The sequence below is a fragment of the Borostomias antarcticus genome, assembly GCF_949987555.1.
Source record: "Borostomias antarcticus genome assembly, chromosome: 4".
Lineage (NCBI taxonomy): Eukaryota > Metazoa > Chordata > Actinopteri > Stomiiformes > Stomiidae > Borostomias > Borostomias antarcticus.
Window position 1 is genome coordinate 5,064,675 of NC_140237.1, and position 23,631 is coordinate 5,088,305.

General features: G+C 47.3%; 1 protein-coding gene across 1 annotated transcript in view; it reads left to right on the forward strand.

Annotated features, from left to right (window-relative positions):
• Nucleotides 1-23,631, forward strand: part of LOC311308098 (OTU domain-containing protein 7A-like) — a gene marked incomplete at its 3' end in the record, with an annotated part of 67,458 nt that overhangs the window by 21,857 nt on the left and 21,970 nt on the right. The window contains exons 4-9 of the mRNA XM_084437034.1: nt 875-1,057; nt 1,260-1,481; nt 6,395-6,496; nt 8,277-8,404; nt 12,722-12,834; nt 16,301-16,428. Coding sequence (XP_084293160.1) covers nt 875-1,057; nt 1,260-1,481; nt 6,395-6,496; nt 8,277-8,404; nt 12,722-12,834; nt 16,301-16,428 — 876 coding nt within the window. The remainder of the gene's footprint in view (nt 1-874; nt 1,058-1,259; nt 1,482-6,394; nt 6,497-8,276; nt 8,405-12,721; nt 12,835-16,300; nt 16,429-23,631) is intronic.

Below are 23,631 nucleotides of genomic sequence, written 5' to 3' on the forward strand. Positions count from 1 at the left end.
TTGTTCTCGTTCTGTTGTTTACGGTAGTCTCAATTTCTTTATTACTCCCAAATATGGCAACACTGGACTTTTGGTGTTATGAAGTCTTTTGAGTAGAAAAGGTGTGGTGTCCCTGTCCTATTCAAACTACATGAGCAGGTGTACATGTAATACTATCTACTATCATAACTAGACTGCACTCAGGCAAGGGTTCAACCCGCGCCTTAAAGAGCGCAAGTGACCCCACACTTTTGTTTGTGCTTCCAGTCAGGAAGTAAAATTTACTCCACTGACGTTTCATAAAACCCTTTTTTATAAACCTGGAACCATGTTTTGAACCTGGAACCAAGATGGACCGTATGTGTGTGTGTGTGTGGGGGGGGGGGGGGAAGGGGGGTACTTGGGTGTTAATGTGTGTGTGTATGGGGGGGGGGGGTACTTGGGTGTTAATGTGTGTGTGTGTGTTTGTGTGTGTGTGTGTCGGGGGGGGGGGGGGGTACATGGGTGTTAATGTGTGTGTGTGGGGGGGGGGTACATGGATGTTAATGTGTGTGTGTGTGGGGGGGGGGTACATGGGTGTTAATGTGTGTGTGTGTGTGTGTGGGGGGGGGGGGGGGTACATGGGTGTTAATGTGTGTCTTTGTGTGTGTGTGTGTGGGGGGGGGGGGGGGGGGTACATGGGTGTTAATGTGTGTGTGTGTGTGTGTGTGTGGGGGGGGGGGGGGTACATGGGTGTTAATGTGTGTGTTTGTGTGTGTGTGTGTGGGGGGGGGGGGTACATGGGTGTTAATGTGTGTGTTTGTGTGTGGGGGGGGGTACATGGGTGTTAATGTGTGTTAATGTGTGTGTGTGTGTGTGTGTCTGTGTGTGTGTGTGTGTGTGTGTGTGTTTTCAGGGAAAAACTGGGACTTGAGTGCTGCCCTCAGTGACTATGAGCAGCTCAGGCAGGTCCACACTGCCAACCTGCCGCAGGTTTTCAACGAGGGCCGTTACTACCGACAACCAGAGACCAACACCCCCCAGCACCTCAGCAAGGTGGACCGGCCCATCGTCCAGAGACAGGAAGACAACACGCAAGGTGGGCTAGAGATTGGGTGTCAGAGGGGTGTTTTTTTCACAATGCTTGATTGATAGTACTTAGCTACAATGCTGAAAACTAGGACATATTGCCCACAATGCCCAGGCAGTCAGCTGGTTAGCCCTCTATTGACTTGCTGAACTCCTGCGTTCTGAGTATTGACCCATCCTCAGTGACGGTCCGTGTCCCTCCCTCCCTCCAGAGAAGCGTTTGTCCCGGGGTATCTCCCACGCCAGCTCGGCCATCGTGTCCCTGGCGCGCTCCCACGTGGCCGGAGAGTGCACCAGCAGCGAGCAGCTCCCCCTGGAGATGCCCATCTACACCTTCCAGCTGCCCGACCTCAGCGTCTACAGCGAGGACTTCAGGAGCTTCATCGAGAGGGACCTCATCGAGCAGTCCACCATGGTGGCTCTGGAGCAGGCCGGTCAGTCGCTCAGACGTGTCATGTTTTCAGTGGGCGAGGAGGAAACTAGATGTGCTTCATAATTAGGTGTCATGCGGTGGTCACCAGGGTGGCTCAGGCGCAGCCATCTCAGATGGCCACCATGCCTGCCGTTCTGAATGGGGGGGGGTAGGATTACACTACACACTCTGCTTGATTATGTGCCAGAGTTGCCCAACATGAGTCCTCTGGTGCAGGCTGGTCAGTGGCTCACTCTTCTGAATGCTCTGGATGGGCTACATACTCTTCTGAATGCTCTGGATTGGCTACATTCTCTTCTGAATGCTCTGGATGGGTGACATACTCTTCTGAATGCTCTGGATGGGCTACATACTCTTCTGAATGCTCTGGATGGGTTACATACTCTTCTGAATGCTCTGGATGGGTTACATACTCTTCTGAATGCTCTGGATGGGTTACATACTCCTGGATGCTCTGGATGGGTTACATACTCTTCTGAATGCTCTGGATGGGTTACATACTCTTCTGAATGCTCTGGATGGGTTACATACTCTTCTGAATGCTCTGGATGGGTTACATACTCTTCTGAATGCTCTGGATGGGTTACATACTCTTCTGAATGCTCTGGATGGGCTACATACTCTTCTGAATGCTCTGGATGGGCTACATACTCTTCTGAATGCTCTGGATGGGTTACATACTCTTCTGGATGCTCTGGATGGGTTACATACTCTTCTGAATGCTCTGGATGGGTTACATACTCTTCTGAATGCTCTGGATGGGTTACATATTCTTCTGAATGCTCTGGATGGGTTACATACTCTTCTGAATGCTCTGGATGGGTTACATACTCCTCTGGATGCTCTGGATGGGTTACATACTCTTCTGAATGCTCTGGATGGGTTACATACTCCTCTGGATGCTCTGGATGGGTTACATACTCTTCTGAATGCTCTGGATGGGTTACATACAATTCTGAATGCTCTGGATGGGTAACATACTCTTCTGAATGCTCTGGATGGGTTACATACACCTCTGGATGCTCTGGATGGGTTACATACTCTTTTGAATGCTCTGGATGGGTTACATACTCCTCTGGATGCTCTAGATGGGTTACATACTCTTCTGAATGCTCTGGATGGGTGACATACTCTTCTGAATGCTCTGGATGGGTTACATACTCTTCTGAATGCTCTGAATGGGTTACATACTCTTCTGAATGCTCTGGATGGGTTACATACTCTTCTGGATGCTCTGGATGGGTTACATACTCTTCTGAATGCTCTGGATGGGTTACATACTCTTCTGAATGCTCTGGATGGGTTACATATTCTTCTGAATGCTCTGGATGGGTTACATACTCTTCTGGATGCTCTGGATGGGTTACATACTCTTCTGAATGCTCTGGATGGGTTACATACTCTTCTGAATGCTCTGGATGGGTTACATACTGAATGCTCTGGATGGGTTACATTCTGAATGCTCTGGATGGGTTACATACTGAATGCTCTGGATGGGTTACATACTGAATGCTCTGGATGGGTTACATTCTGAATGCTCTGGATGGGTTACATTCTGAAATCAGATGCTTTCATATCAATATGGGAATGGGACATAATCGCTGGAGAGATTGGTAAAGAATGCTGTCTACAAATTACCTTCATCGTCTAGGGAACCTAGTACACATTACACATTAGAGAGGTTGGGAGATGTTTTCAAAGTGTTGATGGAGTTACTACAGGCCAGGAGCCATGCCCACTCCTCAGGAGGTTTTTTTCTACCTTTTTTTCACTATTATTTCCTGTTAGCCCAAACCTCGGGCCATCACAAGTTGATACAAGCACTCCCAACTCTGGGCTGTTTGGTCTCAGGGGCCACCCCAAAAACTTTTTGGAAAACGTTTCTGACGAAATGATGTAAATGCAAATATTAAGGTACTGCAACTACATAAATAGTCACACAAGTATGCATTTTGCATGGGGTGTCCAGAAACATAGAGGGAACTAGCAAAATAAGATTCTGGGGCTTGCTGCCTTTCTATTTTCAAATATCATTCTCAACATACCCAAAAAGACAAAAAATAAATTCTGTCCGCTCACCAAAAGTGATTATTTTCAAGAACTTGTACATGTCACTGCCGCACTTGTATATAAAAAACTTCCCAAGTTTGGGAAGTTTGACTTTTCTATCTAGAAGATTACACTTGTTGTGGCCAAAAATCTTTACTGTAGGTCTACCTCAAAGGTCTTTACTGTAGGCCTACCTCAAAGGTCTTTACTGTAGGCCTACCTCAAAGGTCTTTACTGTAGGTCTACCTTAAAAGTCTTTACTGTAGGCCTACCTCAAAGGTCTTTACTGTAGGCCTACCTCAAAGGTCTTTACTGTAGGCCTACCTTAAAGGTCTTTACTGTAGGCCTACCTCAAAGGTCTTTACTGTAGGCCTACCTCAAAGGTCTTTACTGTAGGCCTACCTTAAAAGTCTTTACTGTAGGCCTACCTCAAAGGTCTTTACTGTAGGCCTACCTCAAAGGTCTTTACTGTAGGCCTACCTCAAAGGTCTTTACTGTAGGTCTACCTCAAAGGTCTTTACTGTAGGCCTACCTCAAAGGTCTTTACTGTAGGCCTACCTCAAAGGTCTTTACTGTAGGCCTACCTCAAAGGTCTGTACTGTAGGCCTACCTTAAAAGTCTTTACTGTAGGCCTACCTCAAAGGTCTTTACTGTAGGCCTACCCCAAAGGTCTTTACTGGAGGCCTACCTCAAAGGTCTTTACTGTAGGCCTACCTCAAAGGTCTTTACTGTAGGCCTACCTCAAAGGTATTTACTGTAGGCCTACCTCAAAGGTCTTTACTGTAGGCCTACCTCAAAAGTCTTTACTGTAGGCCTACCTCAAAGGTCTTTACTGTAGGCCTACCTCAAAGGTCTTTACTGGAGGCCTACCTCAAAGGTCTTTACTGTAGGCCTACCTCAAAGGTCTTTACTGTAGGCCTACCTCAAATGTCTTTACTGTAGGTCTACCTCAAAGGTCTTTACTGTAGGTCTACATCAAAGGTCTTTACTGTAGGCCTACCTCAAAGGTCTTTACTGTAGGCCTACCTCAAAGGTCTTTACTGTAGGTCTACCTCAAAGGTCTTTACTGTAGGCCTACCTCAAAGGTCTTTACTGTAGGCCTACCTCAAAGGTCTTTACTGTAGGTCTACCTCAAATCGGAGAAAACAGAATTTTCAATCACTACCCTTCCAAATGGGTGTGAGCATATTTATCATATCTAACATTATGTTAATGTTCTGCCATGCTATCTGAAGTGAATAACATGAAAAGTGAATACTGTAGTAGGAAATGTTTTTGAATGGTATTTAAACTATATTTGGTGTATATTATGCAGATAGCTTGTCTAAATCAATACACTCATGTAGTGTACAGTCATCACTAGTTATCAAGAAGCCAACCATCAATGGAGTAGAGGAAACTTTATGAACCTACCGATAAACACTCAATACAGCCGAAAGGAGACACTAAAACACAGCTCAAACATAAAATAGAACACATTTGACACAGATGACTGAAGAACTTAGGCACCAGCAAGTCCTCTAGATAGAAAGGTGATCTTGGGTATTAATTGAAGCTCATGAACCTGGGAAGTTTTTTTTATATACAAATGTGGGAGTAACGTACAATAAACTTCTTGAAAATAATCACTTTTGATGAGAATTTGTCAAGCGGACAGACAGACAATTGTTCGTCTTTTTGGGTATGTTTTGCTAGTTTCCCCTGTTTCAGGATACTCCCAGCTCCCAATGAACCCCAGGCTACTCCAGGACAACCTTTACAATATTGTGTAGAATACAAATTGGGGGGAAAAACACTTCAGGACATGGGTGGACACATCAACCAACTGCCAGTTTCTCTTCTGTTCAATCTTTAAACTGCATCATTTAGTTTGAGTGGTTGATAGCGCGCCAGTCATCCTCGCCCGTATGCGTTGGTGATTCCAGAGAACGTGGTTTTGTTTCGCTGAGCGGTTTCTGATGAGAAGAAAGAAGCTAGTCTCTTTCTCTACTCCGTGCAAGATAGATAGATGTGTAGTTGTACTAACGGGAGTCAGTTGCTACACTGGTTTATGATTAATCTATCTTCTGGTAAAATTACATGTTGCCTGTAGCTTCTATGCTACAATATTCTACTCTATTATGACTGATGATGATACGATTACATAATGTGAATCTTGTCTTTATTGCATTAAAATAGGACTTTATTGTATGTATTAACATTGAAAGTTATTCAATAAACACATTGAGGACATTCTCTGAAATGTGAAACTAGAATTAAAGCAATGGTTGTCCACCGAATAGATCATTGTATTCAACGAGCAAAAATAGCGTGACTGTGTACTGTACTTCATCTGCTTGTGTTTATATGAGGATGATAGAAACCATGAATCTATTTATAAACACCACCAGGCTCTCACTCACACGTCCTATCCTGCTTCCTGTGTATGAGCCAATCAGACTGAGCCACTCACACGTCCTATCCTGCTTCCTGTGTATGAGCCAATCAGACTGAGCCACTCACACGTCCTATCCTGCTTCCTGTGTATGAGCCAATCAGACTGAGCTAAGATTCTGCACGAGGCCCCTCCCCTTGGTCTCTCTGTATCTGTCTGATCCTCTCTCACACACAAACACACACACACACACACACAGGAGCACCTCATGATCTCGGTCTGAAGATTGCAAGCTGCAGGTAGTCTTAACTCTATAGACAGGATGAGAGTGTTCCATGGAGGCCCTCATACCATGGACCTATTCTGTCCAGTCCAAACACAGGTTCACATGTTGAGGCAATAACTAATGGGGATCCTCAATAACCATGAACAGTACATGCATTCTAAAGACATGCAGATCCCCTCATGTTCTTGTCTCTGTTCTGTGATAGGTCGTCTGAACTGGTGGTCCACCATGTGTACCAGCTGTAAGAAGCTCCTCCCATTGGCCACCACCGGAGACGGAAACTGTCTGCTCCACGCTGCATCGCTAGGTGAGCCCCCCCCCCCCCCCACCACAGACACCCGCTGGGGTCAGACGGACGGACGAGCACACCGAGACAGGGAGGAGGAGAGAGAGGGAGGGAGAGAGAGGACAGAGGAGAGAGATGGAGGAGAGAGAGGGAGGAGGAGAGAGAGGGAAGAGGAGAGAGAGGACAGAGAAGAGAGAGGGAGGAGGAGAGAGAAGGAGGAGGAGAGAGAGGGAGGAGAGAGAGAGAGGGAGGCGGAGAGAGAGGGAGGAGGCGAGAGAGAGGGAGGAGGCGAGAGAGAGGGAGGAGGAGAGAGAGGGAGGAGAGAGAGAGAGGGAGGCGGAGAGAGAGGGAGGAGGCGAGAGAGAGGGAGGAGGCGAGAGAGAGGGAGGAGGAGAGAGAGGGAGGAGGAGAGAGAAGGAGGAGGAGAGAGAGGGAGGAGGAGAGAGGGAGGAGAGTGAGAGAGGGAGGAGAGAGAGAGAGGGAGGAGGAGAGAGAGGGAGGAGAGAGAGAGAGAGGGAGGAGGAGAGAGAGGGAGGAGGAGAGAGAGGGAGGAGAGAGAGAGGGAGGAGGGGAGAGAAGGAGGAGAGGGAGGAGAGAGAGGGAGGAGAGAGAGAGGCAGGAGAGAGAGGGATAAGAAGAATCTTAAGAGTGAAGATCGAGACAGAGATGTAGTTAAGTTAAAAAGGCGTGTGTGTGTGCGTGCGTGTGTGTGTGTGTGTGAATGGAGAAGGCTTCTTATGCAGGGTCTGTCTGGGCAGCCAGACAGACAACAGGCCAGAGCCAGAGAGTTGGGAAAGCATTTTCCATGAAAAGTAGGAAAAATACGCACAGCACTTCTTGGGGTGCTGGGTTAGGACATGGTCACAATGAAAATAATAGAACCTGCACACTTGTATGCTCCAGAAGGAACTTTATTAAGAATAGAACCCGCACACTCGTATGCTCCAGAATAAACTTTATTTTGACGTTTTGAGTGTCTGCTCTTTGTCAGGTCAAATTTCTTTCTCTGAAAATGAATCATTTTCCAACCGAACCTGATCATTCAATCAGCCAGCCAGTCAGTCAGTCAGTCAGTCAGCCAGTCAGTCAGTCAGTCAGTCAGTCAGCCAGTCAGTCAGTCAGTCAGTCAGTCAGTCAGTCAGTCAACCAGTCAGTCAGTCAGTCAGTCAGCCAGTCAGTCAGTCAGTCAGTCAACCAGTCACCCAGTCAGTCAGTCAGTCAGTCAGTCAGTCAGTCAGTCAGTCAGTCAGTCAGTCAGTCAGTCAGTGGGAGAGACTCTGGGACAGAGCAACATCACAGTAGAATCCCTCCCGGCTTCTTGATTTGAGAGAATCAAAGCGCTGACGGTAACAAAGGCGTGGGGTGTGCATGCATGTAGCCCAGGCAAGAGCTCCACACAGACCCGAAATCAAACATAAACAAGTTCTTCTTCTGTGAGAGGAGGATCCCCAGGCGGGAGACATGGAGGGGGGATAATGAGCTACGTTCGGAGGAAACGCCAGGAGATAGAGTTTGCTTACAGGGTGCTCCTAGAAAAGAAAAGTTCTCAGCAGATTTGGAAGAAACTCCCCTCTTGCAAAGGAGATATTGATTCCCTCACATTAATCATGTTGACAACGTACAGATGCAGGGGGTGCTGGTAATTAGTGTGTTCTTGTGTGTGTGTGTGTGTGTGTGTGTGTGTGTGTGTGTGTGTGTGTGTGTGTGTGTGTGTGTGTGTGTGTGTGTGTGTGTGCATGTGTGCGTGTGTGCGTGTGTGCGTGCATGTGTGCGTGTGTGCGTGCGTGCGTGTGTGTTTCAGGAATGTGGGGCTTCCACGACAGGGACCTGGTGTTGAGGAAGTCCCTGTACGCCATGATGAAGAGCGGAGCGGAGAGGCAGGCCCTGAAGAGAAGGTGGAGGTGGCAGCAGACCCAGCAGAACAAGGAGGTGTGTAGAGCATCACACACACACACACACACACACACACACACACACACACACTCATTAGAACCACCTGGAAGCTTCAGAACAGCCGACACACCCTTGTACCAGTATATGTCCTCATCTGGAGCTGGACACCAAGAGTGTTGGCTGAAGAAGAAAGACCAACGGCTTTGCTTGCAAATGATGTGCCATGCATTTAAATCTGCAAATATGACTGATTACCTACAGGACGGGGGGGGCGGGGTCTTTATTCAGCCACACGTGACACATCGCAGACAGCGGCGACACACAGCACACACATGCATGTTTTGGGGCGCTGCCAGAGGAAATAGTTCCCTGCATTTGTCCCATCCAAGCCGTCCTCCTCCAGGGGCAGCCAGGAGCAGTGGGCAGCCTGGTCAGTGTCCTCCTCCAGGGGCAGCCAGGAGCAGTGGGCAGCCTGGTCAGTGTCCTCCTCCAGAGGCAGCCAGGAGCAGTGGGCAGCCATCGTTCATGGCGCCAGGGGACCAAGTCCTAGTGCTCAGTCCAGGTTCTGGTCAGGGACCGGACTGAAGAGCATCTGTTCTTCTGCATGTTTTTTTCGTATTGGGTTCTTAGGGAGGAAACCCTTGAGAACACGGGGAAAGCACAGAAAGGCCTGGAGACCTTCTTGCCGTGAGGCGACAGTACAAAAGAAAAAGGGCTTCAAAGATTGAGAGCTGTTCACACTTCTCACAGGACATGGACTTTGATGACAAAATATGACTATTTAGTGATCATAAAACTGTTGTTTGTCACATCGAGTGGATTCTTTGTCAATTTTCGAAGGAAAACAGTAAAAAAAAAAGAAAAAATGACACAAACAAAAACTATGTATTTTGCCCTCTAGCGCATTTTGAGGACTGCAGACATAAGAACCAAACCACCAGTGGTTGTCACACGTATGTCAATATTGTAATGTGTCCATGCTTTCTCCACTTGGGACAATCAACTGCAATGGCTCCAGCGCTTCTCTACATCAGCCACATTACACAGCATAGCGAGACCGTTAGCGCCGTTAGCGCTAGCCTCCGCCGTGCCCCGCGCTGCTGAGCTGACATGTAGCCCTGGTGTTAAGACAATAACGCCCCCCGCGATGAAGCGCTCCCAGTGTTTCGGCACAGTGCCGGTGGGCCCGGGGAACACTGTAAAGGCTGCTGCTGGACTATTAGCTTGTGTCAGCGCGGCTGTAGACATCAGCGCTAATGAAAGAGTTAGCGAGTCGCTCTGCTGCTGACAGGCAGTTAAAAGGCCACTCAATGGGAGTTATGGCAGGAAGGACGCACACCGCGGGGATGAAAACCCAATACCGCTGAGAAGGGGTCGCGTGTGTGTGCGTGCGTGCCTGCCTGCGTGCGTGTGTGTATGTGTGCGTGTGCACGTGTGTGTGTGTGCGTGTGTGTGCGTGCGTGTGTGTGTGGGGTGGGCCAGAGTCGTGTCGGGGAAAGTGCTTACTTGTCTTTTGGTCCGATGGCCTCTGCTGCCCATAGAGGATGGATGTGTGGTGTAGTGGGTATTGTGTGTGTGTGTGTGTGTGTGTGTGTGTATGTGGTGTAGTGGGTATTGTGTGCGTGTGTGTGCGTGTGTGTGTGGTGTAGTGGGTATTGTGTGTGTGTGCGAAATCCAGCAAGAAACGACTACACTGCACGCGGCTAAAGAAGGCTGAGGTGCGAAATGAGTTCCGCAACTCCCTAGCTGTGAAGCTAAGGGAGCTTGAACCTAGCCTGAGCTCAGAGGATCCATGGACCAGAGGTGGGCCTCGATCAGCTCCTCACTTCATGAGGCAGCAGCTCAAACTATTAGCTACAGAGTCATCAAACATCAAGACTGGTTCGATGACAACTCGGACACCATCAGGAACTTGCTGGACAAAAAGCACAAAGCACATAAGGTCACCCTAAACAACCCGATATCACATCACTTAGGCAGCAGTGGCAGGCAGCTCGTGGGCACTGCAAAATGAATGGTGGACAAGTAAGGCCCATGAGATACACATGTATGCAGACAAAAACGATATGTACAATTTCTACAACTCTGTAAAAAGCATCTATGGCCCCAAAAACTGCTCAGTTACTCCATTGAAAACAGCAGATGGTCTAACACTCTTGAAGGACCAAAACCGGATCCTGTTGAGGTGGGCTGAACACTTCAATGTCCTACTCAACCAACACTCTTCTACAGACCAAACCATCCTGGAAGAACTACCCGAACACTCCCCCATCAACGACCTCAATCAGCCGCCAACCTTCATGGAGGTCCTAGCAGCTGTTCGCACACTAAAGAACAACAAGTCTCCTGGCGCTGACAACATCCCGGCTGAACTCCTGAAGGAGGGAGGGTACCTCTGTACCAGGGTTCTCCATCAGTACATCCTGAGGGCCTGGGAAGATGAGAGTATCCCCCAACAGTGGAGGGACGCCAACATTTTCGCCATATACAAAAATAAGGGTGACAAGTCTGTCTGTGGCAACAGCAGGAGGATATCACTGCTTTGTGTTGCTGGCAAGGTTTTGGCCAAGGTGATGCTGCAGAGGCTCATCACCACCATCACAGAGGAAATGCTACCTGAGTCACAGTGCGGGTTCAGGAAGTACGGTCGATATGATATTTACAACACGGCAACTTCAGGAGAAGTGCCGGGAACAACACCAAGACCTCTTTATGGCCTTTATCGACCTCTCCAAGGCCTTTGATATAGTGAACAGGGAGCTCCTTTGGAGTGTGCTCACTAAGTTTGGCTGCCCAGCCAAATTTGTTAGCATCCTCCGCCAATTCCACGATGGGATGAAGGCCTGTGTGACCATTGGAGGACAAGAATCGGCACCTTTCCCTGTTTGTACAGGGGTAAGACAAGGGTGCGTGCTGGCACCTGTGCTCTTCAACGTCTTCCTCTTATGTGTTACCCAGCTTCTCCACAAGGAGCTTGAGTCTAGCAGTGGTGTTGCAGTGGATTTTAGACTGGACGGAAACCTCTTCAACATCAGGAGGCTACAAGCGACCACTAAACTGTCCTTGAGCTGCAGTATGCAGATGACTGTGCTCTTGTGGCACACTCTCCACAGGACCTCCAGGCCATCCTTGCTGTGGTTGTTAGAGCCTACAGCAGGATGGGTCTGTCTGTCAACACCACCAAGAAAGAAGTGGTCTGGCAGTGGAGTTCCAGTACTCCACACACCCTGCCTGCTTTCACCATAGACCTCAAGCCACTAACAATAACTCCATCCTTCAAGTACCTGGGCAGTATCCTGTCTGAAGACTGCAGCATTGACAGCGAGATCCAAAACCGGATCAAACAGGCATCAGCTGCCTTCGGGAGACTACGGCACAGGGTCTTCCAGAACAACAACCTCCACCTGCACACCAAAGTTGCTGTCTACCAGGCTGTCTGCATCACCACGCTCCTCTACAGCTGTGAAGCATGGACCACATACAGCCGTCACATCAAGTCCATGGAGCACTTCCACATCGGATGCCTACAGCGCATCTTGGGCTTGGACATGTGATCCGGATGCCCCAGGACCGACTGCCCCGTGGAGTGCTGTATGGCCAGTTACACCATGGCCAGCGCTTGGCAGGAGGGCCGAAAAAGAGGTACAAGGACCAGCTGAAGACCTCGTTAAGGAAATGCAACATAAGGCCTGAGGACCTTGAGGCTGCTGCTGCTGACCGTGATGCCTGGCGGCAGAGCTGCCTGGAAGGAACTCACAGGCTGGAGGAGGACAGGAGGCCAGAAGACAGCAACGAAGACTCAGGAGGACAGGACTGCCAGAAGACAGCAACGAAGACTCAGGAGGACAGGACTGCCAGAAGACAGTAACGAAGACTCAGGAGGACAGGACTGCCAGAAGACAGCAACGAAGACTCAGGAGGACAGGACTGCCAGAAGACAGCAACGAAGACTCAGGAGGACAGGACTGCCAGAAGACAGCAACGAAGACTCAGGAGGACAGGACTGCCAGAAGACAGCAACGAAGACTCAGGAGGAACACACCCATGACTGCCAGTACCACTACCCCCAGCACAACTTACACATGTCCCACCTGCAATAGAACATGTGGCTCCAGGATTGGACTCTTTAGCCACCAAAGAACTCACCGTTAAGGACATAAGTTGACATCATCATCGAATTCGATGGACAACCATAAGCAAGTAAGTGTGTGCGTGTGTGTGTGTGTGTGTGTGTGTGTGTGTGTGTGTGTGTGTGTGTGTGTGTGTGGTGTAGTGGGTATTGTGTGTGTGTGTGTGTGTGTGTGTGTGTGTGTGTGTGTGTGTGTGTGTAACACCGTGTCTTCTGCTCCCCAGTCAGGGCTGGTGTACACAGAGGAGGAGTGGGAGAGAGAGTGGAATGAGATGCTGAAGCTGGCCTCCAGTGAGCCCCGCACACACACCAGCAAGAACAACAACGCTACGGGAGGGTGAGGATACACACACACACACACACACACACACACCAGCAAGAACAACAACGCTACGGGAGGGTGAGGATACACACACACACACACACACACACCAGCAAGAACAACAACGCTACGGGAGGGTGAGGATACACACACACACACACACACCAGCAAGAACAACAACGCTACGGGAGGGTGAGGATACACACACACACACACACACCAGCAAGAACAACAACGCTACGGGAGGGTGAGGATACACACACACACACACACACACACACACCAGTAAGAACAACAACACTACGGGAGGGTGAGGATATACACACACACACACACACACACCAGCAAGAACAACAACGCTACGGGAGGGTGAGGATACACACACACACACCAGCAAGAACAACAACGCTACGGGAGGGTGAGGATACACACACACACACACACACACACACACACCAGCAAGAACAACAACGCTACGGGAGGGTGAGGATACACACACACACACACACACACACCAGCTGGGTTGAAAGGTGTTTATTGTGCTATTGTCCAGGTGTTCAGTCCCAGCCTGCAGTCCAGGGCCTCAACACCGCTGCGTTCAGTCGACCAAACTGCTCCGTGAGGAGCGACATTTGACCCTTTAAGAAAAATAAATTATAATAAGATTTTTTTTCTCCTCATGTTCTTGAATCTGGCTCTCTGGTTATCTGGACAAGACATTGCAGTTGGAAGACAATAAACGGTTCAACTTTGACCTTTGATCCCCCTAGTTGTGTTCTAGATGTTTCCTCTCACTGACTGCCAGTGGTGTCTGGTGGGTAAGCCAGGACCAACGAAGCACACATTTTTTTAGGGGTGCACTTTCAAAGCATGCCCTGATGGGCGGTTTCCCAGCACCATAAGGGCGCTGAGCAGTGAGATTTTTATGTAAAAGCATACAGGAAAACTACAGTAGCCTAGGCTACGGATGTTTTTAACACATAAACAAAAGCCAATAATTTGAGAGCGAGTGAATAAGAGGGCAATATTGAGGCCGAAACAACCAAGCTTTTAGAGCTTTTACACTAAATAAACCACAGAGCCATTATATGACAACAATAGCCAAGCACCACAAAGAGGAATGACAAGACGATAAAATACACCCCCTTAGGGCACAGCACTCAATAGCCTACTCCCCTACTTCACTAATCAGTGTTTAGGTTACTACTAGCTTACTAGGCTACTAGGCGTATTAGCCCACCGCTCCAGGAAGCAAAGTTCACGCTCTCGAGTGCTGATTAAATCTAGGCAAGCTTTGTCCGGTCAAAGAGGGGACATGGCCAACAAAATAGCTTCTGAAGCTTAGCACTCCCAGCTAGCCACTCTGTTCTAGCATACCTTTTACCACAGAAAGGTCTGCACTTACCTCCTCCAATTCTGTTTTCTTCTCATCCTCTCCACTGACGGTGAAGGTCTCCCATCTTGTTTTATTTTGAGCTGCTGCTCAAAATGTAGTTTTGTTAAATCAACTTTCAACAAATACTCAAGATCTCTGTTTCCCATGTTCATTGATGCTGCCAGTAGCTAGATAGCTAAAGTGTGTAACGTGATTGACAGGTGATGTGAATGACGGGACAGTCATGACAAGTTTTGATTGGATAAACCGTCCCAATGTTAAAATGCCAATGGGAACTCCAATGTAAGCACTTTGAGAACTGGCTTACCCTACGCCCACTTTTAAGCAATCAATCAATCAAAGCTTTATTTGTATAGCGCATTTCATACCCAGAGGCAACACAATGCGCTTTACAGAGAACAAGGGAGGTGGGCATACGACCCACTCTCTACTGTACATATTCCAGAGGGAAGCAAAAAAACAGTAATCACCCGGGGGCCAGATAAGTGAGCTGTAAAAATTCTTGCCTGACCCCTCTCAACAAGGCGATCGAGCAAGCTCCTGGAGTATGTTTGTCTACCGGCTTAGAACATTTATAAAGCAATAAATAACATTAAATTACATTTTCAGAGACAGGCTTACCCTGGCTTATAGGAGCAATCGCCACAGCTGACTGAGTTCCTCAGTTTGATGTTGTTAAGGGTAAATTTTGTCTGTGCGTGTGTGGACAGGCTTGTTAAGAGGTTCCATAGAATAATAGGTCCCATTAAAAAGGTCCTTGATGATCATGAATTAGCCCAGGCTGACAGTCAAATAACATAAATAAAAAATAAATAAAATAAAAAATTACAAAGTGCAAAACAGCAGCATCCAACAGTTTTAGTTGTATCTATCAACTAACAACTATGTATTTATCAGCTGCCTACAGTCTTGTATTAATTTACAAAAAAAGAAATCGTCTCTCAGTCGGGAGCCGGTTTCCATTGTTCACTTTAAAGAGCCGTAGCACATAGAGCCGTATGGTTCACTTTAAAGAGCCGTAGCACATAGAGCCGTATGGTTCACTTTAAAGAGCCGTAGCACATAGAGCCGTATGGTTCACTTAAAAGAGCCGTAGCACATAGAGCCGTATGGTTCACTTAAAAGAGCCGTAGCACATAGAGCCGTAAGGTTCACTTAAAAGAGCCGGCACATAGAGCCGTATGGCTCACGACCATGTTATGTTATGTTATTTTTATTTATAATGACCATCACTACAGCATCACGACATGGCGCGTCTCTGAGGGATGTGGTGGTGGCAGAGCGCCGTGTGTGTGCGTGCGTGTGCGTGTGTGTGTGTGTGTGCGTGTGTGTGTGCGTGTGTGTGTGTGTGCGTGTGTGTGCGTGTGTGTGTGTGCGTGAGTGTGTGTGTGTGTGTGCGTGCGTGTGTGTGTGCGTGTGTGTGTGTGTGTGCGTGTGTGTGTGTGCGTGTGTGTGCGTGCGTGTGTGTGTGTGTGCGTGTTTTTTTGTGCGTGTGTGTGTGTGTCGTGTGTGTGTGTGCGTGTGTGTGTGTGCGTGTGTGTGTGTGCGTGCGTGTGTGTGTGTGTGTGTGCGTGCGTAGCGCATGCCCGCGTGTCCATGCCTCACCAGACCAGCAGACAGCGCTGCTGACGCTGTGATGGGGTTCTGTCCCTGCAGAGTGGACAGCCTGACGTGTTGACCGTGTCTCTCCCTGACGTGTTGACCGTGTCTCTCCCTGACGTGTTGACCGTGTCTCTCCCTGACGTGTTGACCGTGTCCTCTCCCTGACGTGTTGACCGTGTCTCTCCCTGACGTGTTGACCGTGTCTCTCCCTGACGTGTTGACCGTGTCTCTCCCTGACGTGTTGACCGTGTCTCTCCCTGACGTGTTGACCGTGTCTCTCCCTGACGTGTTGACCGTGTCTCTCCCTGACGTGTTGACCGTGTCCTCTCCCTGACGTGTTGACCGTGTCCTCTCCCTGACGTGTTGACCTTGTCCTCTCCCTGACGTGTTGACCGTGTCCTCTCCCTGACGTGTTGACCGTGTCTCTCCCTGACGTGTTGACCGTGTCTCTCCCTGACGTGTTGACCGTGTCTCTCCCTGCAGAGTGGACGGCTCGGAGGACCCGGTGTACGAGAGCCTGGAGGAGTTCCACGTGTTCGTCCTGGCCCACGTCCTGAGGAGGCCCATCGTGGTGGTGGCCGACACCATGCTCCGAGACTCAGGAGGAGAGGGTGAGCCTGTCTGAGGGGATAGATACACACACACACACACACACACACACACTCACACACACACATACTGTACACGCACACCCACTCACACACACACTCACACACACACATACTGTACACGCACACCCACTCGCACTCACACACACATACTCACACACACACACACACACACACACACACACACACACACACTCACACTCACACACACACTCACACACACATACTGTACACGCACACCCACTCACATACTGTACACGCACACCCACTCACACACACACACACACACACACACACACTCACAGTCACACACTCACAGTCACACACTCACACGCATACTGTACACGCACACCCACTCACACACACACACACACACACACAAACACTCACACACAGACTGTACACGCACACCCACTCACACACACACTGAAACACACTCACAGTCACACACACACACGCACACACAAACTCACACACACACTCACACACATACACGCACACACACACTCACACACACACGCACGCACTTACACACTCTCACACACACACACACACACACACTCACACACACACACACATACTGTACACGCACACCCACTCACACACACACTCACACACACTCACAGTCACACACACATACGCACACACACACTTACACACACACACTCACACACGCACTTACACACTCACACACACACACACACTCACACACACACACACACACACACACACTCACACACATACTGTACACGCACACCCACTCACACACACACACTCACACACACTCACAGTCACACACTCACGCACGCACACACACACTCATACACACACTCGCACACACACACTCACACACACACACACATGCAAATGCAAACATACACACACATGCAAATAAACCCATTCACACACCGTGGCACGTTCATTCATCTGACTCATAAATGAGCCTCTCTCTGTCCGTCTGCTGGCCTGTCCATCTGTCCATCCCTCTATCTGGACTTTCCTCGGACACCGTGGGCCTGACAGCGTTCTTATTTGGCACATGTATCCGCAGGGGTCCCAGACAGACTGGGACAGGGTCGGATTTTCAATTAGTTTTTAATTTGTAATTTTAACATAAAATACTGATCAGAGCTGCCAGCCAATAGAAATACTGTTCTGAATAGAACCCCGCCCCCAACGTTCCAGATGCCTACTATACATGTATTTTCTCTGCTCATCAGCTGCAAGGAGCTGCAGTTTTGCCCAAAATTAGTGAGGCTGCCCTGATACAAACACTCACCTATTACCTCACACCAGACTACTCTAGAATTATTTAGCCATTGCTCATAGTATGACTCATGTACATGTGTCATGAAGAATGGTAAACAAGACCAGACGTAGGCTACAGCGAGCCCCATGGTCATAATTACTTCACATCATTTTCTGTTATTAGTCACAATTTACCAGTTGTTCTTGGTTGTAGAACACGTGTGTTTTATGATGATCTGACCTCAGATCAGCACGCAGAAAGCACATCTTTGTTGTTGCGCAACACCCACACATGCCTCTCTGAGGCCTGGATCACACTAGCCTCTCTGAGGCCTGGATCACACTAGCCTCTCTGAGGCCTGGATCACACTAGCCTCTCTGAGGCCTGGATCACACTAGCCTCTCTGAGGCCTGGATCACACTAGCCTAAAACAATCCGTGATTACACGCGGAATCGCACGTAAAGATCTGTTCAGATCTCTTATCACACTAACACGCCCACAAACGCATATCACACCACCATGAGCACATCAAACAGGTGATTTACAATTTTGAGCTACAGCAATCAAGGGTATATTCTTCTTGGCTAGTAGTATAGTCTAGAATGTTGCAGTTGTCGTGTCATCCAACCAACGCCAACAGTCACCAACATACAGCGTTTCCACTGGTAAGGTTTTGCCGTGGCGCACCGCACACCAAACATTTGATACAAAAAACAATAATACAAATAAGGCTATATATAAATAAATATTTCTAAATATTTCTGCCTCAATGCGCTTTCAAAACCACTGTCGCGCCCACATTAGGACTAGACTATTTATTTTCAATAAAGAGCCTATAGGCCGCGCGCTCTGAGCCGCTCCATGCTGCTCCTTTCTGAGGTGATCGGAAGACTCGGCGCGTGAAGGGATTTTTTCTTCAGTGAGCGGAATGAGGTTACAACGAAAGATAGGTAGGATATTGACGCTCAAATATTACCATAGTGTTAACCAGTGTTTGAATTGGGCCAAACACTGGTGCTGGCACCTAGGCCTACTCCTCAAAATGCCTAGCCTACTGTCTAAAATACATTTATGTTAGTAATCTAAGTGCCGTTATAGCTACAGTTAGACGTGCCGACAGCTCCTGCCCATCTCAAGCACGTTGGTAAAGCCTTTGGTTTTATAATTCTCTGATGACAACTAGCGGATCCTATAACCTAGTCTAATATATCAATATAATTTTCCAGATGGGCATTAGACGATTTTTGAAGAGGAAGAGAGAGGAGAATGATGAGACCAGTCAGGTAGGCTAGGTTATTGCCGGCTAGCCATGATTCACACCGGGGGATTAAGGAACAAGGCAAGCTACCTGTAGTAGGCTAACAGTTTTGCCCGCTTCCCAGGGACCAGTAAACTCTGTTCGTGCAAGAGGAAGAAGCCTCATGCAGTTGTCTGATCGGACAAGTAAAAAATGAATATGATAAATTGGCCTTGTGTTGCTAACGTTACGTAACGTTATCTGAAAGTACAGTTTGAGCCGAAGCGGAGCTGCTCCATTTGAGCTACGCGCTGCTGTCTGTCTGTCCGTCAGTCAGCCCTTGAAGCGAGCGTTGTCAAGGAGACATACACCACAAGCGCGAGTAGGGTCTGCAACTTTCGTGTGAGTCAGGTACAAGCCCCCAGGATTCGAAATCTAAAGTGAAGGCCTATTGAACCGCGCCATCTTGGCTAGATTTGTAGTTATTTTGCTATTTCCGGTGACTTTTGTACTTGCGCAGTTGTGCTTTTCTGTCCGATGCGTGTCCACACACGTTCCCGGCTCCCCCCGCTTTGATTTAGCAATGAAAACCGGCTTGCATATTAACCTGTTTTTGTAAAATATATCCATTGGAGACATTGTTTTTTATCCAGGCATCTTAGTTTTAACAGGTTAATTATTGCTGAACATGTTTTGTTTGCTAGTAGATGGTATTCATTCCGTTCGCGATAACGTTATTGCAGCCAGGCTAAATTCCTCCAGGGAGCCAGTGACAAGCGAGTTGAAAAGCTTCACTCCCCGCCAGCAGGAGCTTTGGCCGCTGCTACCGCATCTCGGATAACCCGCTGAGTTCGTGGCTGCTATTTCACATTCGCCCTTGATCAATCCCAATACCGATCCATGGTAATAATGAATCAACGGTCGTTCAGATCGGCAGTGCTGCATGCATGTTACAACATCATTGTTAGCTTTATTAACATAACCATAGACTACATTTATCCCTCTAACGTTAGGCTATCCATCTTACACCAGTCGGCCATTCGATAGCTAGAAGCGGTCAACGCCAACGTTGACCGTGGACGTGGACGCGCGTAGGACAGAAAAGCACTGCGCAAGTACAAAAGTCACCGGAAGGCCAGAAAAGCACAACTGCGCAAGTACAAAAGTCACCGGAAATGGTCAAATGACTACAAATTTGCCAAGATGGCGCAGTTCAATAGGGCTTCATTGTTGATAGCGGTCAGTGAATGGAGTGGCTGTATCCAGTTCTATTAATACATCCATGGTAGGGCTGCTCGATTATGGCAAAAATCATAATCACGATTATTTTGATTGATATTGAGATCACGATTATTTAACACGATTATTCATTGAATTTTTTTTTTTAATCAAAAGTTTTAACATTTTCTTAACATATCAAATTATACATTGACTTTGATAACAATTAATTTATTAAATGTTGACAGAGGCTTTTCTTTTTAACAATGTTCTTTGGATTAGATACATTTCTCCCATGGGAGACAAATAGTGAACCTTGACCTTGAGGTCAAGCACAGTATAGCTCTGCAGTGTAGGGTGCACTTGATTTGTGCAAAATCGTTTTATGGCGATTATTTTGTTTTAATGATCGTTGACAGCCCAAATCTTAATCTAGATTAAAATCCGATTAATCGAGCAGCCCTAATCCATGGTCAGGTACAGCGCTGCCTGATGGATTGTGCGACGGTCTTTTTGGCTGGCTGAACTAACACTAGCTTGCGTTAATGTTCCTCCAGCCGCCTAAAAAGTGCCAATCAAAATAACAGAAAACAGCAGCTGTTAGAATGGTAACCTACAATAGGCCTACATCTGATTAAAATATGTCTATAAACCATATGATTTATTAAATGCCTGTGTGGTTACTGTTTTATCCCGTCCAGTTACATGTCATTAATTACATTTTAAGCTCTAGGACTTTACCAGCCTTACGAGATAAGTTAGGCCATCTTTATAGGCCTACTTATAGGAAGGGGACAGGAGAGAGGAACAAGGGAGGAAGAAGGACGCTCCGATCTCCGATCCCCCGCTTTGGTTTCAAAATCGGACTCTTTTTTCACACACCACCACACCAAGCGATCAGTTCCACAGGAAACACTGCCAGCATATACATTTCCATCCTAAACAAATATATTTTCAATCCCGTTTGTGTTCCATGTCTGGTGCTGTTTTTAAAATAAGGTCTTTTTCTGACAAATTCAAAAAGATGGCCTACTTTTATTTCTCATTTTTACTTTCAACATTTTTATGTCTCCTTCCTCATCTACTTCGTGTTGCTGCATTTTTTGTTCTGCCATCTTCCAAAGTTCCTTTTTTCATTTTTTCCAGTAATCCAAACTCCACATCCAATTCCTATTTAGATTTCTGATCATTGACTCACACACAAACAAACCAATTCCTAGGCTGTTGTTCAATGATTACAGATCAGTATTGCTGACATAATATGGGAGCTCGTCATATTATGGGAGCTATAATGTGAGGGAATGATTGAAGGAGATAAAATAAACTGATTATAAGGACTATATGTTGGAACATTTGGACTGAATTATAGAGAATATTATTCATAAAGAAAATGGCAGGAGTGCTGGGTAGTTCAGACAGGTGTGATGAAGGAGCTGTTTGGTCAGGAACACAGACTGAGCTGAGGAGCATCAGCCTACCCGCGCGTATAGCGCCATATCTCAATAAAGACTTTTTCACTTTTTGCCAGTTACAGTTTTTTGAAGAGAGAATATTTTTATTTGAAGTGTCTACTCTTGTTTGGGTTATGATTTGAAATGTCTAGTTTTTGGGGGGAACCTGTAGGCTAAACATTGAATACAGTTTAAGTTATATCCTACATTATTATCCGCTTTTTTTTGCGGGACTCCTGTTGTTCTTATATGTCCAAATTTATATTAACTATAGTATCCACTAAGATACGATGTAGCTCAAACTCATAAATCACCTGTTTGATTGTTATAATGTGAAGTGAACACAGCAGTAGTGTAGCCCTATTCCTATTGTTTTTACTAAAGCCTCCAGATCTGCCTGTTATAGTAGAACGCAGCTCCGGATTGCGAGCGCCAAACAACTCCGGCCATATCCATACTCCGTATCCATGCTCCGTATCCATGCTCCGTATCCATGCTCCGTATCCATGCTCCGTATCGACGCTCCGTATCGACGCTCCGTATCCATGCTCCTCCGGGTTCCAGCTTCGTTACTGTAGTTTAATTGCTAGGCGAGCCCAGTAGTTTAATTGCTAGGCGAGCCCAGTAGTTTAATTGCTAGGCGAGCCCGGTAGTTTAATTGCTAGGCGAGCCCGGTAGTTTAATTGCTAGGCGAGCCCGGTAGTTTAATTGCTAGGCGAGCCCAGTAGTTTAATTGCTAGGCGAGCCCAGTAGTTTAATTGCTAGGCGAGCCCAGTAGTTTAATTGCTAGGCGAGCCCAGTAGTTTAATTGCTAGGCGAGCCCAGTAGTTTAATTGCTAGGCGAGCCCAGTAGTTTAATTGCTAGGCGAGCCCAGTAGTTTAATTGCTAGGCGCAAACGTAGGGGAAAATGCTGAAAAACGCTGTAGTGTAATCCAGGCCTGAAGATTCAAGGGTGCATCAGATGGAAAAAAGAAAGAGAAGCACACCTCTGTTCATCCCTCCTTCCCTCCGGAGGCCTCATTAACTCGAGAGTTCATCCTGTCTGGAGATGCCATGGCCACTGACTCCTCTCACACACACACACACACACACACACACACTTGTGTATGTACTCACATGCACTTACACAGACAAAAGTTTATCATCTTACGTTTTGTGTTATTGTCTTGTTTTTAATTGTGGTATTTGAGTATCTACCTCTTTTTTTTAAATATGTGTATATGTATACGTGTTTGTGCGTGTGTGTATATTTATAGTTATGCACATGACCTAACATATGTTATTATTGAATGCAGACCTAAATAAATATAATTCATTCATTCATTCATTCATATGCACATATAGGCACATACATACACACACACACACGCACACACACACACACATACACACACACCCACACACACACACACACACACACAGAGTGCAACCCAGTCAGCTAGTGCCCTCTTCTAAAGCCCTGTGCATGATGGGATGTGGGTAGGAGACCAGGCTTCTGACATGCCTGCAGCTGGTTTGAAGGGAGCAGCTCAAGCGTAAGTGATGGAACTAATGGTTTAAAAGTGTGCGCTCTAGTCCAGCCCAGTCAGGTGAGCCTACAGGGGCAGAAGATATCCTGACCTCCTGAAGCTTAGAACGGAGCCATTGCTCCCCACATACACAAACACCACTATCTGTCTATTCACTCAGTTTTATTCTCAGATGTATTCACTTGCTCCTGCACTAAAAAAAACACTTTTAGCAGTGTCTAAATATGAATTTGCTTTCCCAAAAGCAACTGAAAGGAAAGAAGCCTAGTTGGTATCAGAATTTAGGCCTCAGACGTGATCATATTCAGTGATACCGGAACCACAAAAGGAACAGTGAAGTTGTTGATGTTGATATCAGACAGAATGTCAACTTGTTACACTCTGTTGAGATCTTCAGTCTGACGTTGCTTCCACTCTGACTTCCATGGGGGAGAGAGATTGTATTTTCATCACTAGAGACCAACGTATCCGCCTGAATCTAACATCATCATCATTAGGTCGTCCTCAGACGAGCTTGACA